This window comes from Leuciscus leuciscus (genome assembly GCF_965113295.1).
Source record: "Leuciscus leuciscus genome assembly, chromosome: 11".
Classification (NCBI taxonomy): Eukaryota; Metazoa; Chordata; class Actinopteri; order Cypriniformes; family Leuciscidae; genus Leuciscus; species Leuciscus leuciscus.
Window position 1 is genome coordinate 120657 of NC_138735.1, and position 22317 is coordinate 142973.

The window sequence follows — 22317 nt, forward strand, 5'->3', positions numbered from 1 at the left end:
GTGTAATTGTATGGTAATCTGAAACTGTTGCAGATAACACAGCTAGCATTCTGGCACGGCGGAGCACCTTCACCCAACATGATCGCACACACTATTATCTTCCAGTGGTGATCAGAGACAGCGGTTCCCCCATTCTGTCCAGCACCACCACTCTCACCATCAGGGTGTGTGTGTGCCAGCCGACGGGTCACTGTCCATCAGCCGGTGTTGAAGCCCAAGCGCTCGCTCTGGACCTCCACATGCAGATTCTGCTGGGCCTGTGTGTTTGCCTCATCACACTTGCAGGTGAGGCTGAATGAGAAGTGGCACTGTGCAGTTATGACCATCTGATTCTAAGGGAATCTTTTAAAAATGGTGCATAGCCCAGGATAGATTTCTCCAGTTCTCTTTAATTGTGGGATACATTTGAGGTTGCATTAGTACTGAATCACAAGACTCTCTTTTCTAGCAGAGCTTTTGTGTTAATGAGGGAATATTCTTCAAGCTTCAAGCAGGCAAGTATGACAGTAGTGAACCATCTAATAAGCTCTCATAATCAATATACTGATATACCAGTGTGACCTCACACTAATATAATAACATTGATGCTTGATCAAGTGTCATAATGCTAATTACATACTGTACGCAAATGAGACTGCATATATAATTTGCAGATGTGCAATATTGGGTGTAACATAATGAGCATTCTTCAAAGTCAGCCGTTAAATTGACCTAATCTAGGTCTAATGAAGACTTGTGATCTTCACCATACCTAATCTAGATAAATAGTATCACCAAAAGTTTTAAAGAGCAACAATAACAGCTGTGTTTCCACTGTCACTTCTAGGGCCAACGACCAGGAGTTTTTGGCCCGCTGATGCCTTGAGGAGTGGTCATAGACAGAGTTTATCTGACTAAAGTACCACTAAAGCTCATTTGCTATCTTGTCATATCATGCCAACTGCTAACATTAAAATTGAATACATTTAAAACTTTTTTCTCATCTCAAAATGGACTTTCAAGATGTCTTGCTTTGAAACTCTCTTGACTAATGACAGACAAAAGATGCAATGATTAAGTAGGCATTGATCCATTCATGTTGTGCTAACATATATCAATCTGATCTTGAAAGTATTTACCATCACATTCATAGATACATTTCTACAGACATGCACTGTGACAATGTAGCATTTTGTTTTGGTACACGACCTGGTCAGTTTTCAGTTGTCACCAATGGTTTACCTTAAATCTGAAATGGCATTTGTGATAAAGAAATAGGGTGCATGCCTCATTTTCCTAAAAAGAAACTGAAGAATTGTTTTATCTGGCATTCCTATTATAAATATTTTAGGGATATTTCTTTCAATTACATTAAAGGCACAGTATGTAAGTTTCGCCACTAGAGGTCGCTTCTTCAAAACAATTAAAAGGGCGTAGCTTGATGCCGTGGGATATTTTACATTGCTTTTTTTATTATATGCCTATATGGCGCAGTGGGCCAAGCATGCGCCCTTAAAATAGCATCTGAACACACCACTGACTTTAGACTAGTTTTTTCCTGGTCTGTGGAATTGTTTTCTGGAACTGCAAAAGAGCACCAGGGAACGTTTGCACCGGAACACGTCTCCTCTTTTCGCTGAACCGCCCCTGGGAGCGCAAGTTCATTCCCTGATTTCCTAAATTACCGACGTGCGTCTGTCGAGGGAAAAGTCTGCTGTGTGTCGGGTGCAAAATACGAATGATACATGCGACGCTGTACAACGTCAGTTGCGCTGGGTTCGAGATAGGGCCCATGATGTCATTTACAGGCGACGCAATGACACTGTTACACTTGTTAAAATAGCTGATTTCTCTAATGTAGTCTAGTCACGCTTTATCTGTAGAGAGGTAAAGGGAGGGAGGGAGGCCTTCACAGGAGAGAGACTAGTGGACACTTCAGGACTGCGCTGTCGTCGTGTCCAGGCGCAGGTCCTTCATCAGATCTGGAGTGTGTGTGTGTGTGTCCAGGCGCAGGTCCTTCATCAGATCTGGAGTGTGTGTGAGTGTGTGTGTGTGTCCAGGCGCAGGTCCTTCATCAGATCTGGAGTGTGTGTGTGTGTGTGTGTGTGTGTGTGTGTCCAGGCGCAGGTCCTTCATCAGATCTGGAGTGTGTGTGTGTGTGTGTGTGTGTGTGTGTGTGTGTGTGTGTGTGTGTGTGTGTGTGTGTGTGTGTGTGTCCAGGCGCAGGTCCTTCATCAGATCCGGATACGGCCGGCCTGGATCCGGCGGACTGCGGTGAACCTCGGGATAAACAGAGAGACTAATATTAGCGTAGACGCCATTCTTCTCATGATGTAACGAGTACATCAGGATTTATGGGAAGTGTTCCCGGTTCCGGCTGACCTGATCTATGCAGCCTAACATTGGATTATTGTTTAAGCGTGCAGGGCAACCACCCATAATAGCATTACAATAATCTAGTCTTGAGGTCATGAACGCATGAACTAACTGTTCCGCATTTGTCATTGAGAGCATATGACGTAATTTAGATATATTAAAAATGCGGTTTTACAGACACTAGACACGTGACTTTCAAATGAAAGATTGGTATCAAAGAGCACACCCAGGTTCCAGACGGACAACGAGGACTTAACAGAACAGCCATCAAGTCTTAGACAGTATTCTAGATTATTACGTGTGGAAGTTTTTTGTCCAATATTTAGAATCTCTGTTTTTTCCAGAATTTAGTAGTAGGAAATTACTAGTCATGCAGTTTTTTATATCAGCTATACATTCATTTAATTTTGTGAATTGATAAGTTTCGTCAGGGCATGAAGAAATATAGAGCTGAGTATCATTAGCATGATAATATATTACACATTTTTTGTAATATAGATTTTTTTATATATTTTTTTAGGCACTGCCTCCCTTTCCTCCTCCTCGGAGGAAACGCCCCTGATATATATGTCTATGTACACACACTTTATAAAGACATTAGTAGATGTAAACATGACTGTGTGGTCACAATTTTGAACTTCTTCTATTTTGTATGTGCATTTTGTATTTTATTATGTATTTATATAAGCAGAATAATTGCAGCATAAAGGGAAAAAAGTGGATTTCAGGTTAAGCATGATGCTCACGGTGTCAGAATGAAAGTCTGTCAGTCAAGTTCCAACCAAGACACAATCGACAGCAACACATTATGGGAAAGATGTCTAAAATAGTCTGACGGCAGTTAAAAAGTAATAGTAAATAAATGACATTTGAGTGTGCATCAAACATGCCTAACATGGAAGCTTGAACGTGTGTGTGAGACATGCTAGAACAGACTGCATTGGTTCTCGAGCATATTTGAGCTCTTTTCCATTTAATGGCGGTCGCTGGCTGGCAATCCTACAACACAACACTGGCGTGACGGCGGATGTAAAATAAAGGCTCGGGTTTAAGGTAGCCGATACCGATCAATTAAAAAAAGCTTAATCGGCCCAGATCCTGATCCTTGAGATCGGCTTGGGATATTCCTAATTGTAATCCAGAAATGTTACATATTGTGCCTTTAATACCGTTTTTAATGTACTTGATATGTTTATGAAGTCCTGGACCTGATCCTTGTAAAATTTTCTTAATTATATCCAGTTTAAAAAGTGTTCATTTTAAAAGTGTAGTATTTGCTTTTTTTTTCTTAGTTTTATTCTGTTCTGTACAGCACTTTGGTCAGCTTTGGTTGTTTTTAAATGTGCTTTATAAATAAATATTGTATTGTAAAACACTTCTCTTTCTGGCTTGCCCTGCAGTGCTATCCACATTAATTCTAGCTGTGCGAAAATACAAGACATTACGGCAGGAGAAAATGGCAACACAAGAGCTGGAAACAGAAGAGTTCTCTGAGAAAATCTTGAGTTTTACAGTCCCAGAGACACAGTCCAACCAAACAGTTTGTCTTCGGCATCCGCACCGGCGAGAGCGCAAGCTCTGTCGAGAACAAGTCACCACCAGTATCCGCATGTCTCTACGTCACTCTCACCTCATAGGACCAGAAGACGGGGTCTTTCAACAGTTTATTATGGATCGTCTGGCTGAGGCAGATGAAGACCCCTACGTCCCACCCTTCGACTGTCTGCACACGTATGCGTTTGAGGGGACGGGGTCGGTCTCGGGGTCACTGAGCTCGCTGGAGTCTGAGGTCACGGGGTCACCGAGCTCGCTGGAGTCTGAGGTCACGGGGTCACCGAGCTCGCTGGAGTCTGACACATCTGACCCTTGCGTGAGTCAAACTCGTGATTCGGGGCCACAGCTCTTGAGGCTCTCTCCATGGCTGGGAGCAGCAGATGATGACACCTTATTCTAACCTGACGATAAAAAAATATTCTCACTGTGGCTTTTATGATCATACCTACAAATCTTGGAGTGACTAAACTGAACTTTTAGGGGTCAAAACAAAGAAGGATCTTGAACCCTGTTTTTCTTCTTCTACTACTACTTCTGAAACTCTTTGGGCATCAGAGAATGTATATTGCAGAGACAAAGCCTAAAATTGTTATGATGGTCTGATATGGCACTAATACTCATGTGTACATACACACATCCATCTTTATGTAACATTATAATAATAATGATTGAATTTATATTTATATCTCAGTAGGAGCCCTAGCGACTGATGGTAAAGTGCTGCAGTTTTTTTATCGCCCCCACCTCCCATGCCGGTTCGAACCCTGCTCTGAGCGGGTGCGAGTTGGACCAGCCACAAACATTTTTTAAATTGTACTGTCCAACACCCAGAACCTGATTTCACCAAGTGCAACATGTTCCTGGAAGAACACTCCAATCAACCAATAAGATTTGAGGGACAAGTTTAAAGTTTATGTCAAGTCAAATTTAGGATTGCAACCAGGGTTAGGTGCTTCTACATCAGTGTTATTACAATAATAATAATATAATAATAATAATCACTGATTCTTCAGATAAGGGACAAAACGTTTTAGAAGTTAGTTTTTATTATTTTATAGTACATTCATTATAAACTGATAGATTTATAGACAAAGGTCTCAGCTAATTAACCATGTGAGGGAACAGGCTTTTCTGAAAATGTTTTTTTTTTTTTTTTTTTTTTTTTGTAGATTTATCCACTTCATAACCTAATTACATTACTTAAAAACACATTAAAAAGCATGCTATTTTAATTTGATTTATTGGACAACAGTGTAAAGTCTTCAATTATGTAATACTGGTATTCAGTAAAGAAGCTAAGTGAAAAAATACATTATCTAAAAAAAAGATTGGGTTGGGGTTATTATGAACAATCCAGGTCCTAAATTCCTTAAATCTCTACCCTCCTTTTTAATATTAAACATATATAACCAATGTTCTTAGGTAAATCAGACATAATATCATGTAGTTCAGTTGATGTTTTAATATTTTAACACAATAAATGGAAAAAAATTATAAAATATTTATTTCAAAATGAATAGAAACCTTCATCTGACGGTGTTAAAAACTGAGGGTGTTGACAAAGGTCCAACTGAGGGTACAACACACGATTGACGAGACAACCAATTAAGACAACTCAATTTTATACTAATATTTAATTTAAAACAACAGTCCTTCCAGTGGTTTGTTTTTCTCCTTTAGCTGTACAGAACATCTCATTCTGGGTCTCCACTAGCTCACAGAACACAAGCGTACATTAGGTTGAGTGTAATGTAAGCATTATTATGAGCCGCTGTAGCAGCGCCAGAAATCTTCCTGAATCCAGAGGATCTGTAGCCTGTGTTTAAACCACATCCATTACATACATCTTATTTGTGCCGACCTGCATGACTTAAGCAGTGGGAAATGCCGTCGGACATGCTACTCTCTATGAAGTCCATTAAATAAAGTCATGAAACAACATTAGAATAATTCCCCATATGCTAAAATAAATAAATAATATAACTATATGACGAGTTTTGTGAGCACTTGTCAACTCCATCATCATACAGGTCAACTCCATCAGACAGAAACCCTGACAGAGTTGACTGAATATGTCCTCCTTCACCACGTGTTGTACAGTGGAGCAAGTTTAGTTGTAGCCGCCTTAATAAACATACAAATGTCTAGATGTATCCCACTGCTATTTACAGAAACTGTAACACTGGGATGACGAAGTTGACATGTTAAAGCTATGACTGCAGAGACTTCAACGTTGTTTATATAAAATACAAAAAATATATATAAAACGTTTAGGACTATGTGTCTTAGTGTGAGATCCCCAATGAGCAGGAAATAGAAAAGGGGTCCGCAGAGTTAAAGATGACCATGACATTGCCTGATTTATTCAGAATTATAAAAAATCCTGAAGGAGTTGACGCATAGTGAGGACACAACTTTGGCATTTTTTTAATGGCAAATATAATTCAAGATTGACTTTTTATATTGTTTGATATATTACAGATCTCTGCCTTTCAATTTAAATGTTTTTGTTTTGTTGCATTTTTAAACTCTTGTTTGGCTGTTTTACATTATGACCTCATGCTGAGGACAGGTTAAACTACGTGTATTTTCCAAGTATAGAGTGTGTATTTAAAATAATACTAACAAAATTATTTAAAAATTAAAGCAATGAATGTCCTTGAGTATCCAGATTTCCTTTAGATGTATCTTTTTAAATATTTTTATTTTGATGAATTTCTTTATTTTTGACATAAAGATGGCTTGTGTGTGTAGGACATGTTTTGTCCTTTATCTCAAGAATATAATATATATATATTAGGGATGCACCGATACCACTTTTTCCAGAACGAGTCCGATACTGATATGAATGAATCATATTAGTTGACTTAATTTGTTTAGCATTTCCTAGGGGTGTGATGAGACGGTTAGGGTTAGGGTTAGGGTTAGGGTTAGGGTTAGGGTTACGAGACACGAGACTGAGTTCACCTGAACGAGACGAGATTTTTACACAGTATTTTTAAGAAATCCTCAATGATGAAATACATGACTAGAAAAATAGTCTGCAGGTGCATTTGAAATGTTTTAACTAATCATCTTGTAATGAATGTCATTTCACTTCTCGTTTCTGAGTATGAATTATCATATCATATGCAGTAAAAGACAACAATACTCGAGCACTGTAAAAGGTTTTGACACAAACTCAGCTGACTGGCTTCTCTCCTGTTTGATTTCATGAGTCTCTTTAGACCTAACTGTACACGGTTTATGAGATTCTACAACTTTTGACCTCCTAACTGAACTCCTTTCCACAAATTGATCATAGAAATTAAAACAGTATAAATAAAAATGAATAACACAGGTTTCTCTAAGCCTTATTAAGTGCAAACAATAAGTCAAACCATTATCAAAGTATGTCTCAATATTAGAAGTGCAAATAGAGACCAAACTTTTAGCTAAGAGAAGTTTACAACTACACAGCCCAGCCTAAGATAACTTTCATATTTAGAGATATTCGCATGAAACAGGGAGCCGCTCTCAAAATGTGGGGTATAGAAATGCCGTTTGAATGCGCACTCGTGTTTTACTTACACTTTCGATTTCGTGATTGTGTGATACACACAAAGTATGTACACAAATGTGTTTTCTTTTCCCTTTTCTGAATATGTATAGGTATAAAATGATTGCATTATTTTCTTATGTTGTGTTGAAATACTAATTAACCAATGTATATTTACATTTGTATGGAGAGAAATGAAGGACTCTTATTTTGACATTCTGGCTCGAGAGTCGCAAACGGAGCAGTGAACTGCGCATGCTTCCTTATATCTGCAGAGGAGCTGTATCAGAGCAGACGCGACTCTCTTGTCTCTTTCTTTGAATCCTGTTTTGCAGATATCACAGTAATCTGTCAGCTGGGTCTCCTGAGCCGGGGCCTGCAACAGATTCTTGGGGGCTCGTCCGGGATCCACTCCAGGTGACGCTAGGAGGCGGATCCAGAGATTCCAGGACCGTGGGACCAGGTGGCACTGGGGCTAGAGGCCGGTGGCTGCTGCACCAATGGTGACGACGAGGCGCACACAGAGGGCTGGACACACGGCTGTCTTCATCCTGAGGTTAAGACAGTTCCGAGAAGGACAACAGAGAGCGACGCCATGGCAGATCGTACAAGGAAACGTTTGGTGTGGGACATCAGAAAAGACCTGATCACACTGCCTGCTGATGAACTGTTTCGCATCACCAAGGTCATCGGGCCTGTACGAGGTAAAGACCCATTTGAACTTGACCTGGAAGACAGTGAGGGTTGTTTCGAGTACATCGATGCCTTCATGTCAAGTGAATCTTTGCTCGAGACTGAGGACCAAGGTATGAGTGAACTGTTGTCATTGCAAGAGACTGTACAATCAGCAAAACAGATTTGCACTGCTGTATGTACATCTGATGTTGATACAGACACTCACCTTACACATGTGTTACATCCACCCACCACTGATAACACTTATCTGACATCACATATTGCACCTGACTCTGGGAGTGTTAAGGGGGCCGTACCTGAAACAGACAAAGACATGCGTAGAATGCTTGCAGAGTACGAAGAAATTGGCAGAAAAATTCGCCAGTACATGACACCTACTCAGAACACTAACTTAACTCACACTGTAGCACAGGGAGGTGCCACTGCAGCACACATGTACCAGACTGAGCAGCCCAAAAATGTAGCTCATGACTTTGCGTTCCCTATGGGGGGGCTTAAGTATATCCAGCCCCTTGAGTTTAAGATACATGGAGGCCAGATTGGAGATAACTCATCAGACTGTCTGCAGGCAAATTGACAGTGGCCTAAAAGAGAACTTCAGCGATGCCGACGTTGTTAGAGGGGTGCTGCGAATTATCAAGCCAGGTATCTTTAAAGATATGCTGATGAACAAAGACGACATGACTGTAGCGGAGCTAAAGGGGTTCTTACAATCACACTTGGGGGATCGAAATAGCACAGAACTGTTCCAGGAACTGATGTGCACCAAGCAGAGTGAACACGAAACCCCTCAGCAGTTCCTTTACCGAGTCATGGGGTTAAAACAAAAAATACTCTATGCAGCTAAACAGGCTGATTCAGACAGGAAGTATAGTGCAGCTACGGTGCAGGACGTGTTCTTACACACTGTTTACCAGGGTCTAAGCCACCGATGTAAAGATATTCGCAGCGAGCTGAAACCCTTGCTAGCCGATAGTGATGTAACTGACGATGCTATCCTCAGGCACGTTATGAAAATCACAAGTGACGAGAATGAGAGGCTGCGCCGACTGGGCCCACCAACCAGAGCTAAATCATCCATGGCTAATAGTGCCCAAGTTAGCGATGAAGCTGGCGGAGATGTGAAAGCTGCAAAAGGGGTTGCTGCACAAAAGGGACAGGACGATCAGATTAAGCTTCTTACTGCCAGAATTGATACTCTAATCAGCATGGTAGACGCTATACAACACTCCATGACAGTACGAACTGAGGGTGGCTGCCAATGCTCCTCCAGCCAACCATTCTCCCACCGGGTGAGCCGCTGGCGTTGCTGTCCACGGTGTGCGGACGAAGGGCGACAGGACTGTACACACTGTTTCATCTGTGGTGAGGAGGGACACCAGGCAGTGGGGTGCCTACGACGACCTCAGCGACAGGGAAACGGGAGCCAGCCACTGCAAAGGGGCAACCAGTGACCGCACAGCAAATGCCCCAACCAGACGTTTCTCCCCCGAAGCCTAAAAAGAGAGAAGTGCTAGGACAAGAAAACAAGCACCAGAGACAAACAAACAAATCTATAAATGAAGTGAGGTCCAGGAGTCAAGGAGCAGGTGTTCTGGGCCCCTGTAAGACCAAAAACGACAACATAATCAAACTAATCGGAAGCAAGGCACTGACCCAGTGCAACTTGAATGGCTTGACAGTGAGGGCATTACTCGACACAGGTGCCCAAGTCAGCATGGTGGACCGTGAGTGGAAAGAGAAATATCTGCCAAGTGTTGAGGTGAGGCCGCTTCGGGAACTTCTTGGGTGTCAAGTTGATCTGAAAGTCTACGCTGTAAATGGAGACCTTATCCCATTTGACGGCTGGGCAGTCATCACCGTCAACCTGCTAGAAAATGAGGACCCAAGTCTATCCATTAATGTCCCATTCCTGGTGAGTAAGATGCCAATTGAGAGACCACTCCTGGGTTTCAACTTAGTAGAAGAACTGATTCAGGGGCAGTCTGAGCAGTTGATGCCAACACTTACCTCACTACTGGCCGGAGCCATTGATATCCCTCACGAAAAGGCGCAAACTTTAGTCAATGTGATCCAAGCTGCTGAAGAAGATAACGGAGACGGACACTTAAAGATTGGTCCAAGAGGAGTAGTTATCCGGGCGGGACAGGTGACTTGGGTGAAGTGCAGAATCCCTTTGAAGATGGCACAGTCTGACATGGTTGCTTTGTTTGAGCCTCATGAAAATAGTGATCACTTAAGATTCTTGGACATCGGAGAGGGGCTCTTAGAAATAAAACCCCAAAGTGACCCTTGTGTTTCCATATCCATTGGAAATAGCACAGTGGGTGATGTGACCCTGCCACGTGGTACAGTGATTGGAACATTACAGCGGATTGAGAGGATATTAGTGGAGCCTGGAAAAACAAGTGAGCCAAGGCAGACAATGATCCAAGCTGCGACCACTCTAGAGGATGAAGTGAGAACATCATTGTGGCATCCACCCGTCAACCTGGACCACCTTGAAGAGGGCCAAGGAGAGGGTGTTCAAAGAATGTTGTATGAGGAGTCAAGTGCCTTCAGCAGAAATGACAATGACATTGGTTGCATACCCAGCTTGCAGATGCCAATCACACTTAGAGATGACATCCCGGTCCAGAGGGCGTACTCATCAGTGCCAAAACCCTTGTTTAACGAGGTGAAGAGCTACATACAGGATCTCCTAGCGAAAGGATGGATCGTCAAATCAAAGTCACCATACGCCGCTCCAGTAGTCTGTGTCCGCAAGAAGGATGGCAAACTGAGGCTCTGTGTTGATTACCGTCTCCTGAACAGGAAAACCATTCCTGACCATCACCCATTGCCTAGGATACAGGATCTGATCGACACCCTTGGGGGATACTCCTGGTTCAGCATTCTCGACCAAGGCAAAGCGTACCACCAGGGGTACATCGCAGAGGGGTCCAGACACATGACAGCATTCATCACACCCTGGGGGCTGTATGAGTGGGTCCGGATTCCCTTTGGTTTGTCCAATGCGCCTGCTGCCTTCCAACGCAGTATGGAAGAAATGCTTGACTCTCTCAGGGATGAGTGCTGCATCCCATATCTAGATGATGGCTTATGTTATGCAAAGTCCTTTGAGGAGCATGTGTAGAGTATTCGTAGAGTGTTGAGGGCCCTCCAGTATCACGGTGTAAAGCTGAAACCTGAAAAGTGTGAAATGTTCCGAAGTGAAGTCAGGTACATCGGACGGCTAGTGTCAGCAGAAGGAGTGCGGATAGATCCTAAGGATCTGGAGGCTGTCCGATCTTTAACCACCAGGACTCCTGAGACAGTGGGTGATGTGAGGAGATTACTTGGGTTCCTCAGCTACTACCGTGCCTTCATTCAAGACTTTTCCAGGACAGCCAAACCCTTGTATGAATTACTGCAGGCGAAGCCTGGAACAATACGGGATACTCACAGTAAGAAGAAAGCGAAAGGCCCACAAGTTCCCTCCAGAACTCCAGTAGAATGGACCAGGGACCACCAACAGATCCTGGAGGAACTAATTGGTATGTTAGCAAGCCCACCTATACTGGCATATCCGGACTTCAACTTACCCTTCACGCTGCACACTGATGCATCCGAAAGGGGTCTAGGGGCCATCCTCTACCAGCGTCAAGACGGAAGGTTGAGAGTTATAGGATATGGATCCAGAACATTGACGACAACAGAGAGGAACTACAGATTACACAGTGGTAAACTTGAGTTCCTGGCATTGAAGTGGGCGGTGTGTGAGAAGTTCCGGGACTACCTGTTCTACGCCCCACACTTCACAGTGTACACCGACAACAATCCCCTGACATACGTGATGAGTATGGCAAAGCTCAACGCAGTAGGCCATCGGTGGGTCGGGGAGCTGTCTGATTTCCGGTTCGATGTCAAGTATCGGCCAGGGAAGGTCAACATCGACGCAGACACCTTGTCTCGTCTCCCTCTGGACATTGAAGTATACACATCAGAGTGCACGGAAGGGCTACCCGCGGGGGCAATACAAGCAGCATGGGAGGGCAGTCATGTGTCGAAGATGAAGGATGTGGCCTGGGTTGCTGCCCTGCATATGTCCACGGGGGAGGACGAACCACGTCAACCCACCACCTGGTTGCCCACAATAGGACAGGATGAACTGATTCAAGCCCAGAAAGAAGATTCTGTAATCTCTCAAGTGAGACAATGGAAGGAGGAGTATGTCACCCTCACAGACGAGATGAGAGGAGTTTTGACAGGAACCAACAGAAAGCTGATGTATGAGTGGAATAAGCTACAGCTTGAGGGAGGACTCCTATATCGAAGAACGAGGGAGATTAAAAAACAGCTTGTCTTACCGAGCAAGTACAAAAAGCTGGCACTTGAACACCTCCATGACAAGATGGGACACGTGGGTACAGAGCGAGTACTGAGCCTGGTGAGGGAACGGTTCTACTGGCCATACATGAAAGCTGAAGTGGAAGAATATGTGACCAGGAAGTGCCCGTGTATAAAACAGAAGAAACCGACTGTACATGTTCGAGCGCCCATGGGTTGCATCACAACACACTCACCTACGGAGCTGGTCTGCATTGACTACCTGCACCTGTAACCGAGCCGTGGAGGATATGAATATATCCTGGTCGTCATGGACCATTTCACAAGGTTCGCCCAAGCCTACCCAACCAAGAACAAGTCAGGGCGGACTGCAGCTGAACGCTTGTTCCAAGATTACATTCCGCGCTTTGGATACCCGGCCAAGTTACATCACGACCAGGGCCGTGAGTTTGAGAATGAGCTTTTTCGCACTCTCCAACAGTTCGCTGGAATCGGCCACTCTCGGACGTCGCCATACCATCCCCAAGGAAACCCAGTCGAGAGGTTCAATCGGACCCTACTACAGATGTTGAGGACACTGGCAGACAAAGAAAAAGAAAAGTGGAAAGAGCACTTACCTCAAATCGTGCATGCCTACAACTGTACACGGCACGAGTCCACTGGATATTCTCCCTTTTACCTTTTGTATGGACGGCATCCTCACCTTCCAGTAGACCTGATCTTCGGCCTGGTGGAGCCAATGGATGGAGTCACTCCAAAAGGGTATGCAAATCAGTGGGCGGCACGGATGGCTGAGGCATACAAGATTGCTGAAGGAAACAGTCGCCAAGCAAGTGCGAGAGGGAAGGCTCAATATGACAGAAAGGCGAGGGGAGTGGTACTGAAAGTGGGAGACCGAGTGCTTGTCAGAAACCTTGGAGAACGAGGAGGTCCAGGGAAGTTACGATCCTACTGGGAAAAGATGGTCTACGTGGTGAAGGGGCAGGTGTCTGATAACCCAGTTTATGTAGTCTCCCCTGAAAATGGGGACAAGAAGAAAACTAGGACACTGCACCGGAATCTACTACTACTGGTGAATGACTTACCTGTGGAGGCTCCCGCGACGGCATTCCAATCGACAAAACCTGAAAGACAGAAAAAGACAAGAGGTCAGTCACCCAACAGAGAAAACAACAGAGACCAAGACAGTGACGTGACAGACTCAGATGAGGAAAGTAGTGGAGGAGGATACTGGCTGAGAAACCCAGTTGGCTGGACAGAACCAATGAATATCCACCCACCTGAGCAAGCATCTGTAAGAGAAGAGTTCAATCAAACACAAAGAAGGGAAGCATCAAGAATACTGGAAAGGTCACCAGAAAGAGAAGTGAATACTTACCTGGTACCACCTGTGGAGGATGATGTGGACGAGGAGAGGGAAACAGCTGCTTGTGTTGAGCCAGAGGGAGTAGCAAGAGAGGCTGAAAGTCCAAGTGTGGGGGATGAAACTGCAGTTAGAAGGTCTACAAGAGAGAAAAGGCCACGACAGATCTACACTTATGACACTTTAGGCCAGCCTGTGCTACAGCAATACCCAACACTCAGTGCAGTGACAGCATATCCGATCACACATGTACCTGTCTGGGGTATAAATAGTTACTTACCACAAATTAGTTATACCAGTCCATACACTCCCCACACATACATGCCTTACAATTTTACTGTGCCTGTGTGTTGATTGCACATATAGGAGGTAAGAGGTAGACCACTGGAGCTTTTCTTATTTTGTCAGGGAGAGTGTGATACACACAAAGTATGTACACAATTGTGTTTTCTTTTCCCTTTTCTGAATATGTATAGGTATAAAATGATTGCATTATTTTCTTATGTTGTGTTGAAATACTAATTAACCAATGTATATTTACAGTTGTATGGAAAGAAATGAAGGACTCTTATTTTGACATTCTGGCTCGAGAGGCACGAACGGAGCAGTGAACTGCGCATGCTTCCTTATATCTGCAGAGGAGCTGTATCAGAGCAGACGCGACTCTCTTGTTTAATTTACAGTACACAAATTAAATATACAGTGTTGGGTTTCTCAGGTAGGCCTAGGTCTAACAGTAGTTTTCAGGTTCAGAAATTTGAATAAAGTAATCAAATATGCAATGACACTGCATATTCATCACTATATAAATTAAATATAGATGGATCTTTATAAAGTTACAAAAGTTATTCAGTCAAGAGCCATGAGTGATTTCTTTGACTTTGTTTGAATAACGTTGAAACACAGCAACAGGTTTATTAGAATGCTGTCCCATTAAGACCAAACACACGGATCCCATCTGAATGTACGTTCACTTGAGATATAACCGACTATGTTTACTAGGATACTCGCCAAGACAGGGGCGTTTTTACACAATTTTATGTGAATTCGTCCATTCAAGTGCAAGACGTGAAATATAATTCAGTTCAGTGTTCGCGTGCTGTCTGAGCCAGCAAACACTGAGCCAGCAAACACTGAGACAGCAAACACTGAGACAGCAAACAGAGACAGCAAACACTGACACAGCAAACACTGACACAGCAAACACTGAGACATCAAACACTGAGACAGCAAATACTGAGACAGCAAACACTGAGACATCAAACACTGAGACAGCAAACACTGAGACAGCAAACACTGAGACAGCAAACACTGAGACAGCAAACACTGAGACAGCAAACACTGAGACAGCAAACACTGACACAGCAAACACTGACACAGCAAACACTGAGCCAGCAAACACTGAGACAGCAAACACTGAGACAGCAAACAGAAACAGCAAACACTGACACAGCAAACACTGAGACAGCAAACACTGAGACAGCAAACACTGAGACAGCAAACACTGAGACAGCAAACAGAGACAGCAAACACTGACACAGCAAACACTGACACAGCAAACACTGAGACATCAAACACTGAGACAGCAAACACTGAGACAGCAAACACTGAGACAGCAAACACTGAGACATCAAACACTGAGACATCAAACACTGAGACAGCAAACACTGACACAGCAAACACTGACACAGCAAACACTGAGACAGCAAACACTGAGCCAGCAAACACTGACACAGCAAACACTGAGACAGCAAACGTCCTGCAATAATGTAAGAAACCACTGGCTATACATTAATCATTAAACAGACACAGTGTAAGTGGTGTCAGGCCTAGGAGAGGCATTTATTAAAGTAAATAAACATAAAATGTCCAAAAATGGGGGAAATAAAGTTTCAAAACAAAAGGGAATCTGGTGTCCTCGTCATGCAAGGGAATCATGAAGGATGGGTAGTGAAGAGATGGGATGGGTCCAGGTAAGAGGGCGGTGTCCGGCGGTCGTACGCGCTTCTCTCTCTCCGGTCTGAGGCGTGAGGGGCGGCGGCTTCGGCATCGCGGCTTGTCCTCTCTAGGCCCCGACAACCGCGGGTCCGGCGACTCACATATTGGACGGCGCGGGAATCCCTCCGCGCTCCCTTCCTGGACCCACGAGGACACCAGTATGCAAGCACAGGGAAGAGACCGGTCTCTTGAGGAGAAGCACGCTCAGCATCTAACAGCGGCGGTGTTGAGGCTTCATTCTCGTCAGTTGTGTCTCATCACACGCCGCCAGTTCTCCTCTTCAGCGCACCTCCTATCCAATCACACACACTCCAGTCGGGGACCTGTCTCTCTCTCTCTCTCTCTCTCTTTCTCTCTCTCTCTCTCGCAAAATTTTCTTTGCCATTGACATATACAATGGAACTACAAACTCTGTTGTCAGTGTTTCTTTGTCTGGACACTGTACACACGCTGCGTGGTATCGGTTGTTGGTATCGAAGCATTTTTATGAGTATGAGTACAAGTACACAAGCGCAGTATCGGGCCTGATGACGATACTGGTGTAAATATATATAATATATATATATATATATATATATATATATATGTTATATCATAGAGCATAAAAGTTACATCCTCGTTTCGTTCGACATTTAGTTACCTATTTCTGTCCTTATGTTTGATATTTCAATATGTTTCTTATGATTTAACATAAACGATATGAATTGGTTCATTTAAAAGACATAGACATTTCAAGCTTTCTATAGACATGTTTCTCATGTCTATGAGGCAAGTATACGCTGAATTTGGGGTCATTTTTGTGACGGGCTCCAGAAGTTGTTCACAGTAACAGAGATGGCAGAAAGGGCATATTTTTCTTTATTTTACAAAAGCACAACATTTAATTGTCCTTTTGAGCATAGATAAATAAAAGTAGACTTCTGTTCAGTACATCGAGGTCAGTCATCCGTAGGTAAACAGAGCTGCTTTATACTTCAAATTGATGTTGTAATACTAAGAGACACTGTCACTGTTTTTATTATTATTATTTCATGATTAATGCTGTAAAGATGCTTATTTTAAAGCAATCTATTGTATAAAGTGCTGCATAAATAAACATGACTGGAGTCTGAAGCAAACATCATGATCAGCTGCTCTCTGGCCTGTTTTAGGCTATTTACCAATTAGCTAGGAACGAGATGTGACTATATCGGGGTCTTGACAGAATACTTTAAGTCCTTTCTAAAGGAATAAATGCAAGTGATCGTGCCGCCACTGACTCCAGAGCGTTATTATTGCATTAAAGGTGGAAAAGGATATGATATTATTTATCTTGGATTTTTTTTACATCTCAAAAACCTACAATTTTAACAGGGATAATTAGTTAAAAAACTAAAGCTACATTATTGGCCCTCTTAAATCGAGCTATTGGATCTGTAGTAGTTGAAGTATAAAACTACTAGTTACTTGCAGAGAGATCTTGTTGAGGTAATAACGTGAGTTGTGTTTCAGTGCTAATGTCATGTTGTGTTAGCTAACTCATAAGGAGCTGGACAGACTGACTACATTACCATCATCAAATCAATGTGACAACAACATATCATGCCCTGATTGAAAACTAACATCACAACTCTCCTAACACTTGTAATAAATGAACACAAAGAACAAAAATCAAGCAGCATATAATCTACCTGGTAATCTTCCACTATCAAACAAGAACTGTATTTAAAATATTCCAGAAAGTGTTATGTTGGGGAAAACCAAACCTCAATTTTAACAGACTGAACAAAGATTGAACAAAGGAGATTTGACAGCTTACTTCGAGAGACATGCATGGCTTAAGCAACTTATCCAACAGCATTTGGACGTTGACTGGTGCTCTTTTATATGTTAATGACATTAATAATGTTGCATTTGAGGAGGACATCTCAAACCATTCAGTTGCACACAATTTCAAGATAATTTGTGATTTTATACATTTCACATCAAGAAAAGAGGGTTAGATGTGAAATGTATAATCTCTCTGAATCACACATACGCACATTTGAGAAATGTTCCTAAGGTTAAATGTAGGACGGTTTATATGCAACATTTTATAACTGAGGCCCTCTGTCTCCTCACAGCGGCTTGAGTCGGGTTCCGTGTGTCATCCGGTTTCCTCCACAATCCAAAGACATTCAGTTTAGGTGAAGTGGATGTGTGTGTGTGTGTGTGTGTGTGTGTGTGTGTGTGTGTGTGTGTGTGTGTGTGTGTGTGTGTGTGTGTGTGTGTGAACCCTGTGATGGACTGGCAATCAGTCTACAGTGTTCCTCACCTCGGCCCTAAGACACTGGGTTAGACTTCAGCATTTACAGAGAATAAGTGGTTTGTATAATATACAGTATATATATACACATTTATTTACATTTATTTATACTGTAAATGTAAACAAAATCAACTATATATATATATATATATATTTTTTTTTTTTTAATTGACAATTTTGATGAATAATGAAATAACCATAACCAAATAACCTTTTTTTTATTTTTTATGAATATTTGGTATAATTGGCAAATTGTGAATACAAATTGAATGATTCATTCAATTAGCCTATACGTTTTAATGAATAGCGAAGATGTCTGAAATGTACATCTAAATCATGGAATTATTTAATAATCCTCATGAATTACAATACATATTCAAGTCAAAAATAATATTACTAGTACCAACATGCCACAAATAAACACAAAAAAATGTATATTAAACACAATACAATATTTCAACTGACTAAAACTTACAGATGTTGGTATTCAGATGAAAAGCCAAAATTAAGACCAGCCATTAATTAAAGGTGTGTGGGGGGGTTATGAGTCTTGATGCGTATAATTACGTTCAGTTTACAGTGTGTTGTGTGTTTGTCATCATTAGACATGCCTGGGCTGCTGTGTGTGTGTGGGTGGCATGCGTGCATTTGTTTATCATGTTGACACAGACAGCGCTTACATGCCACAGTTCTGCTCTATTGCTCTCTCTGTTCCCCAGAACGAGTCCTGCCCTAATGATGCTGACAGCACTGCGTGTGTGGGTTCATACATAAAGCAGCGTTATCATGAAACATATTTTTAAGCCACACAAGTTTAAGTTCCCCCTTTATCATTACAGTGTCGTTGAATCATTTCTCAGTGCTCAGGATTGAGTAGTTTAATCACTCTATAGCTGTGTCCCAAAGTGAAGGCTGCATCCTCCGAAGGCCGTATTTGAAGGCCGGATGGCCGTATTTGAAGGCCGATTGCGTCACCGCGGCGCGACGAAGGACGTCCCAATTCAAAGGCTGCATCCTTGGAAGGTCGCATTTGAAGGCCGATTGCGTCACGCGGCTCGATGAAGGCTGTCCCAATTCAGTTCTGCATCCTCCGAAGTCCGTATTTGAAGGCCGGTTGCGTCATCGCGCCGCGACGAAGGCTTCCCTGATTCAAAAGCGACGCCAAATGCACCCTTCGTTTCCCCGTGAAAAGAAGGATACATAAATGGACACTTAGCGGCCTATTCTACCCCATAAGTCATTGCGCGCCGTTGACGACAGCATTTATTTACTTATTTTTAAAGGCGGCCGAGACTAGAGATCGGTGGTGGACAGCAAATTCACATTTAAATGTAAGTATTATGTTTTAATTTACTCAAATAGCTAGCGAAACCAGAGTTAAATTTCTTATAAACGTCTTCTTAACTCCTTCGTCACCATTGCGTGGCTACATTTATCATGTAGTTTTAGGCAAAACTTGTGGTAATAACGTTATTAGTTTAACGACCTATTTGTAATATTTGCACTTGTGTATTATAAGAAATATCACTCACCCAATAAAGCCCAAAACAATAAGAAAAGCAGTAGATAAGGCAATGGGGTTTCACTTTTATGTGTTTTTGTAGTGCTGTCATGCTATGTGGTTTTAACCAAATTTTAGTATACAGAAATATGATTTCTTAAGTATTTTGTATGCATGTCTTGATGTGTCATATTTTGCAGTGTTAACAATGCACTTAAGATTGCTCCTCTGTGTTAAGTACCCTTTTCTGCTTTTTTAGAACAATTCAGGAAAAAATGGGTTTATATATATATATATATATATATATATATATATATATATATATATAAGAAAAGTAATACACACATCTTTGCTGAAATGTATTGTCCTGTTGTTGTTAACAAGCCATGGTTCATTTGCTCTGCCTTTAGGATTGCAAGTGTCCTGGGACAGGAGAGGGTGTGAGTGGGAAACCCACTGCTGAAACTTGGCCCTGGTTTGTCCTCATGGATGAGGTTTTGGGACAGAGGCAATGCACCAACCCCCCTGTCCTCATCGCCTCAATCCCTGAGGACACACCAGGGCCGAGTTCAGTAGTGGGTGCCCACGGTGAGGAGGAGCCAGGGGCAGCAGCACCAGCACCACCAGTAGCACCAGCAGGAGCACCAGCACGAAGGCGGCGAGACAGGACGGGTTTTTGAACTTGATCAGAGAAGAAATGCAACTACAGAGGGAGGCAGAGGCGAGGAGTGCACAGGAAAGAAGGGAGAGGATGGACAGGCTGTTTTCTCTTCTTGAGAGAATGATTGAAAAATGTTCTACATATTCTTGTTTAACTTTTTTCACTTTTATTTTTTAAAAGAAAAATTATGTACATTTATTTTTATGCTACTTTAATTGTGTAAATAAAAGAGAATGAATTGTTCTGGACATTGTTTATTTTTGTAATGACAGTAATACTTTCTGCATGAAACAAATTCTATACCTTTTTATTTTTTCAAATAAAATTGGTAAATGAAAATCATTTGTTCTATAGGCTACATTAAAGCACTTTTTCCAACTATTTACAAAATACGTTAAACATCAAAATCAACATAAACATTTAATTTTACAATACATAAAATAAGAAAAAAAATGATGTAGACTCTATTGAGCTGAGCTGCTGGACCGGGATGGGCTGCCCCTAAGGCCTCCTGCTGGTGGGACATCATCTGGGATGGTCTCCAGAGCGTTTGAGTGCATATTTCCACTATCCACTAAGTTGTCTACCAACAGGTTTGCAGGGCTGATTCAATTGACGGCTTTCTGAAAAAAGTACTTTTAATAACTACTGCATTTATATTAGGCTACTACTGCATTACTGCGTATATGTTGCATTTTACTTCTGTATATTTTCAATATACAGTAATATCTGGTTGTTACATTATATAGCTACTTTTGTGTAGTTTAATGTAATCATATTGTGATGTGAGGAAAAAAGTACTTCAGTAGGTTACTTCACATTTGTAAGTGAATACTTAACGAAATATGCAGTTCCAAAAATTAAAGTAACAAAATTAGTCACAATATTAACAAATTGTTGCTCACTACAGCAGCGTCCCATATCAAAGGGCGCATCTGACGCGCTCGGACCGGTCTAGCCTACGGAGGATTGTTCTTGTCGCCTGGCAACCGTGACAGCTGCCGATGACGAGCGCGAGAAATACTGGACTTTTTATATTCAATTGGGTTTTGTATTCAAACAGGGCTAAACCGAAAATACATGACCTGGCAGCGCCGGGGCTAAAACATCCTCACCATGTCCTCAAGTAAAATATAAAACATAAAAATGAATGACAAAAAGCCAATTCTGGCTCCATAGCTGTTTACTGTATTAAAATGAATGATCAGGATAGTAGCTGTCCTCTCGCACTGTTGATTGGCGCCAGGAGCGGTGATCGGGAACACCTGGCTGCGCAATTAGGAAATCCAAGGAAGGCTACATGGAGCGTCCTTCAGAGGACGCATAGGCTGCATCCTTGAAGTCTGCGTCCTTCGAAGGATGCAGCCTTCAACATTGGGACACAGCTTATGTGTTTCATGTTCAGATCACATCAGAGGTTGCATTAATCGAATAATTTTCTAATCGAATATTTGAAACTACGTACCTACAAATCAAACCCCAGATTCAAACTGACTCGGGTATTATACAAATAATTGACAGATTACTCCTGTATTCAAAGATTTTTATTAGAGCTTTCTTCTAATTCCTCCAGCTTTGATGATTTTTTTCAGTAATTTAGTTATGCCTTCCAATGAACAATCATCTTCGGATGAATTAGATCAGCCAAATACTATCAAAGAACTTTATGTAGCTGTTTCTTCTTTACAGTCTGGGAAAAGTCCAGACGAGTACCCGGTGGAATTCTATAAAGTGTATGTTTCATGAATAATTGGAAAAGGCCTTCTCCCTCAGACCCTCAGTCAGGCTTCTATCTCTATTCTTCTGAAAAAAAGACAAGGACCCTTTAGACTGTACTTCCTTCCGTCCGATAAGTTTGATAAATGTAGATTTCAAACTGTTATCAAAATTACTGGCTTTAAGACTGGAACACGTTCTTCCGACTATTATTTCAGTAGACCAAATACGCTTTGGTTAGGAACTGTGTCAAGTTCAAAGTTTCTTCAAATGCGAATGATTTACTTCTTTATGTTTCTAATGTGTCTGTTTCCATCCCTGC

At 42.1% G+C, this 22317-nt stretch overlaps 1 protein-coding gene and 1 long non-coding RNA gene across 6 annotated transcripts in view; both read left to right on the plus strand.

The window, feature by feature from the left end:
- cdh19 (cadherin 19, type 2) overlaps positions 1-6983 on the plus strand; it is a 75720-nt gene extending 68737 nt beyond the window's left edge. For 3 of the 5 annotated variants that reach the window (XM_082184546.1, XM_082184545.1, XM_082184547.1), the window contains 2 exons: positions 34-285; positions 3756-6983. In XM_082184546.1, the coding sequence (XP_082040672.1) occupies positions 34-285; positions 3756-4309 (806 nt within the window). In that variant the 3' untranslated portion in view covers positions 4310-6983. Of the gene's footprint in view, positions 1-33; positions 286-448; positions 495-3755 lie in introns of all 5 variants that reach the window. The other 2 variants (XM_082184548.1, XM_082184549.1) reach the window with 2 other exon arrangements.
- Positions 6984-19005: 12022 nt separating this feature from the next.
- Positions 19006-20527, plus strand: LOC309509739. Its single transcript, XR_014210049.1, has 2 exons — positions 19006-19448; positions 20029-20527. It is a non-coding gene; the product is annotated as an uncharacterized lncRNA (long non-coding RNA).
- The last annotated feature ends 1790 nt before the right edge of the window (positions 20528-22317 follow it).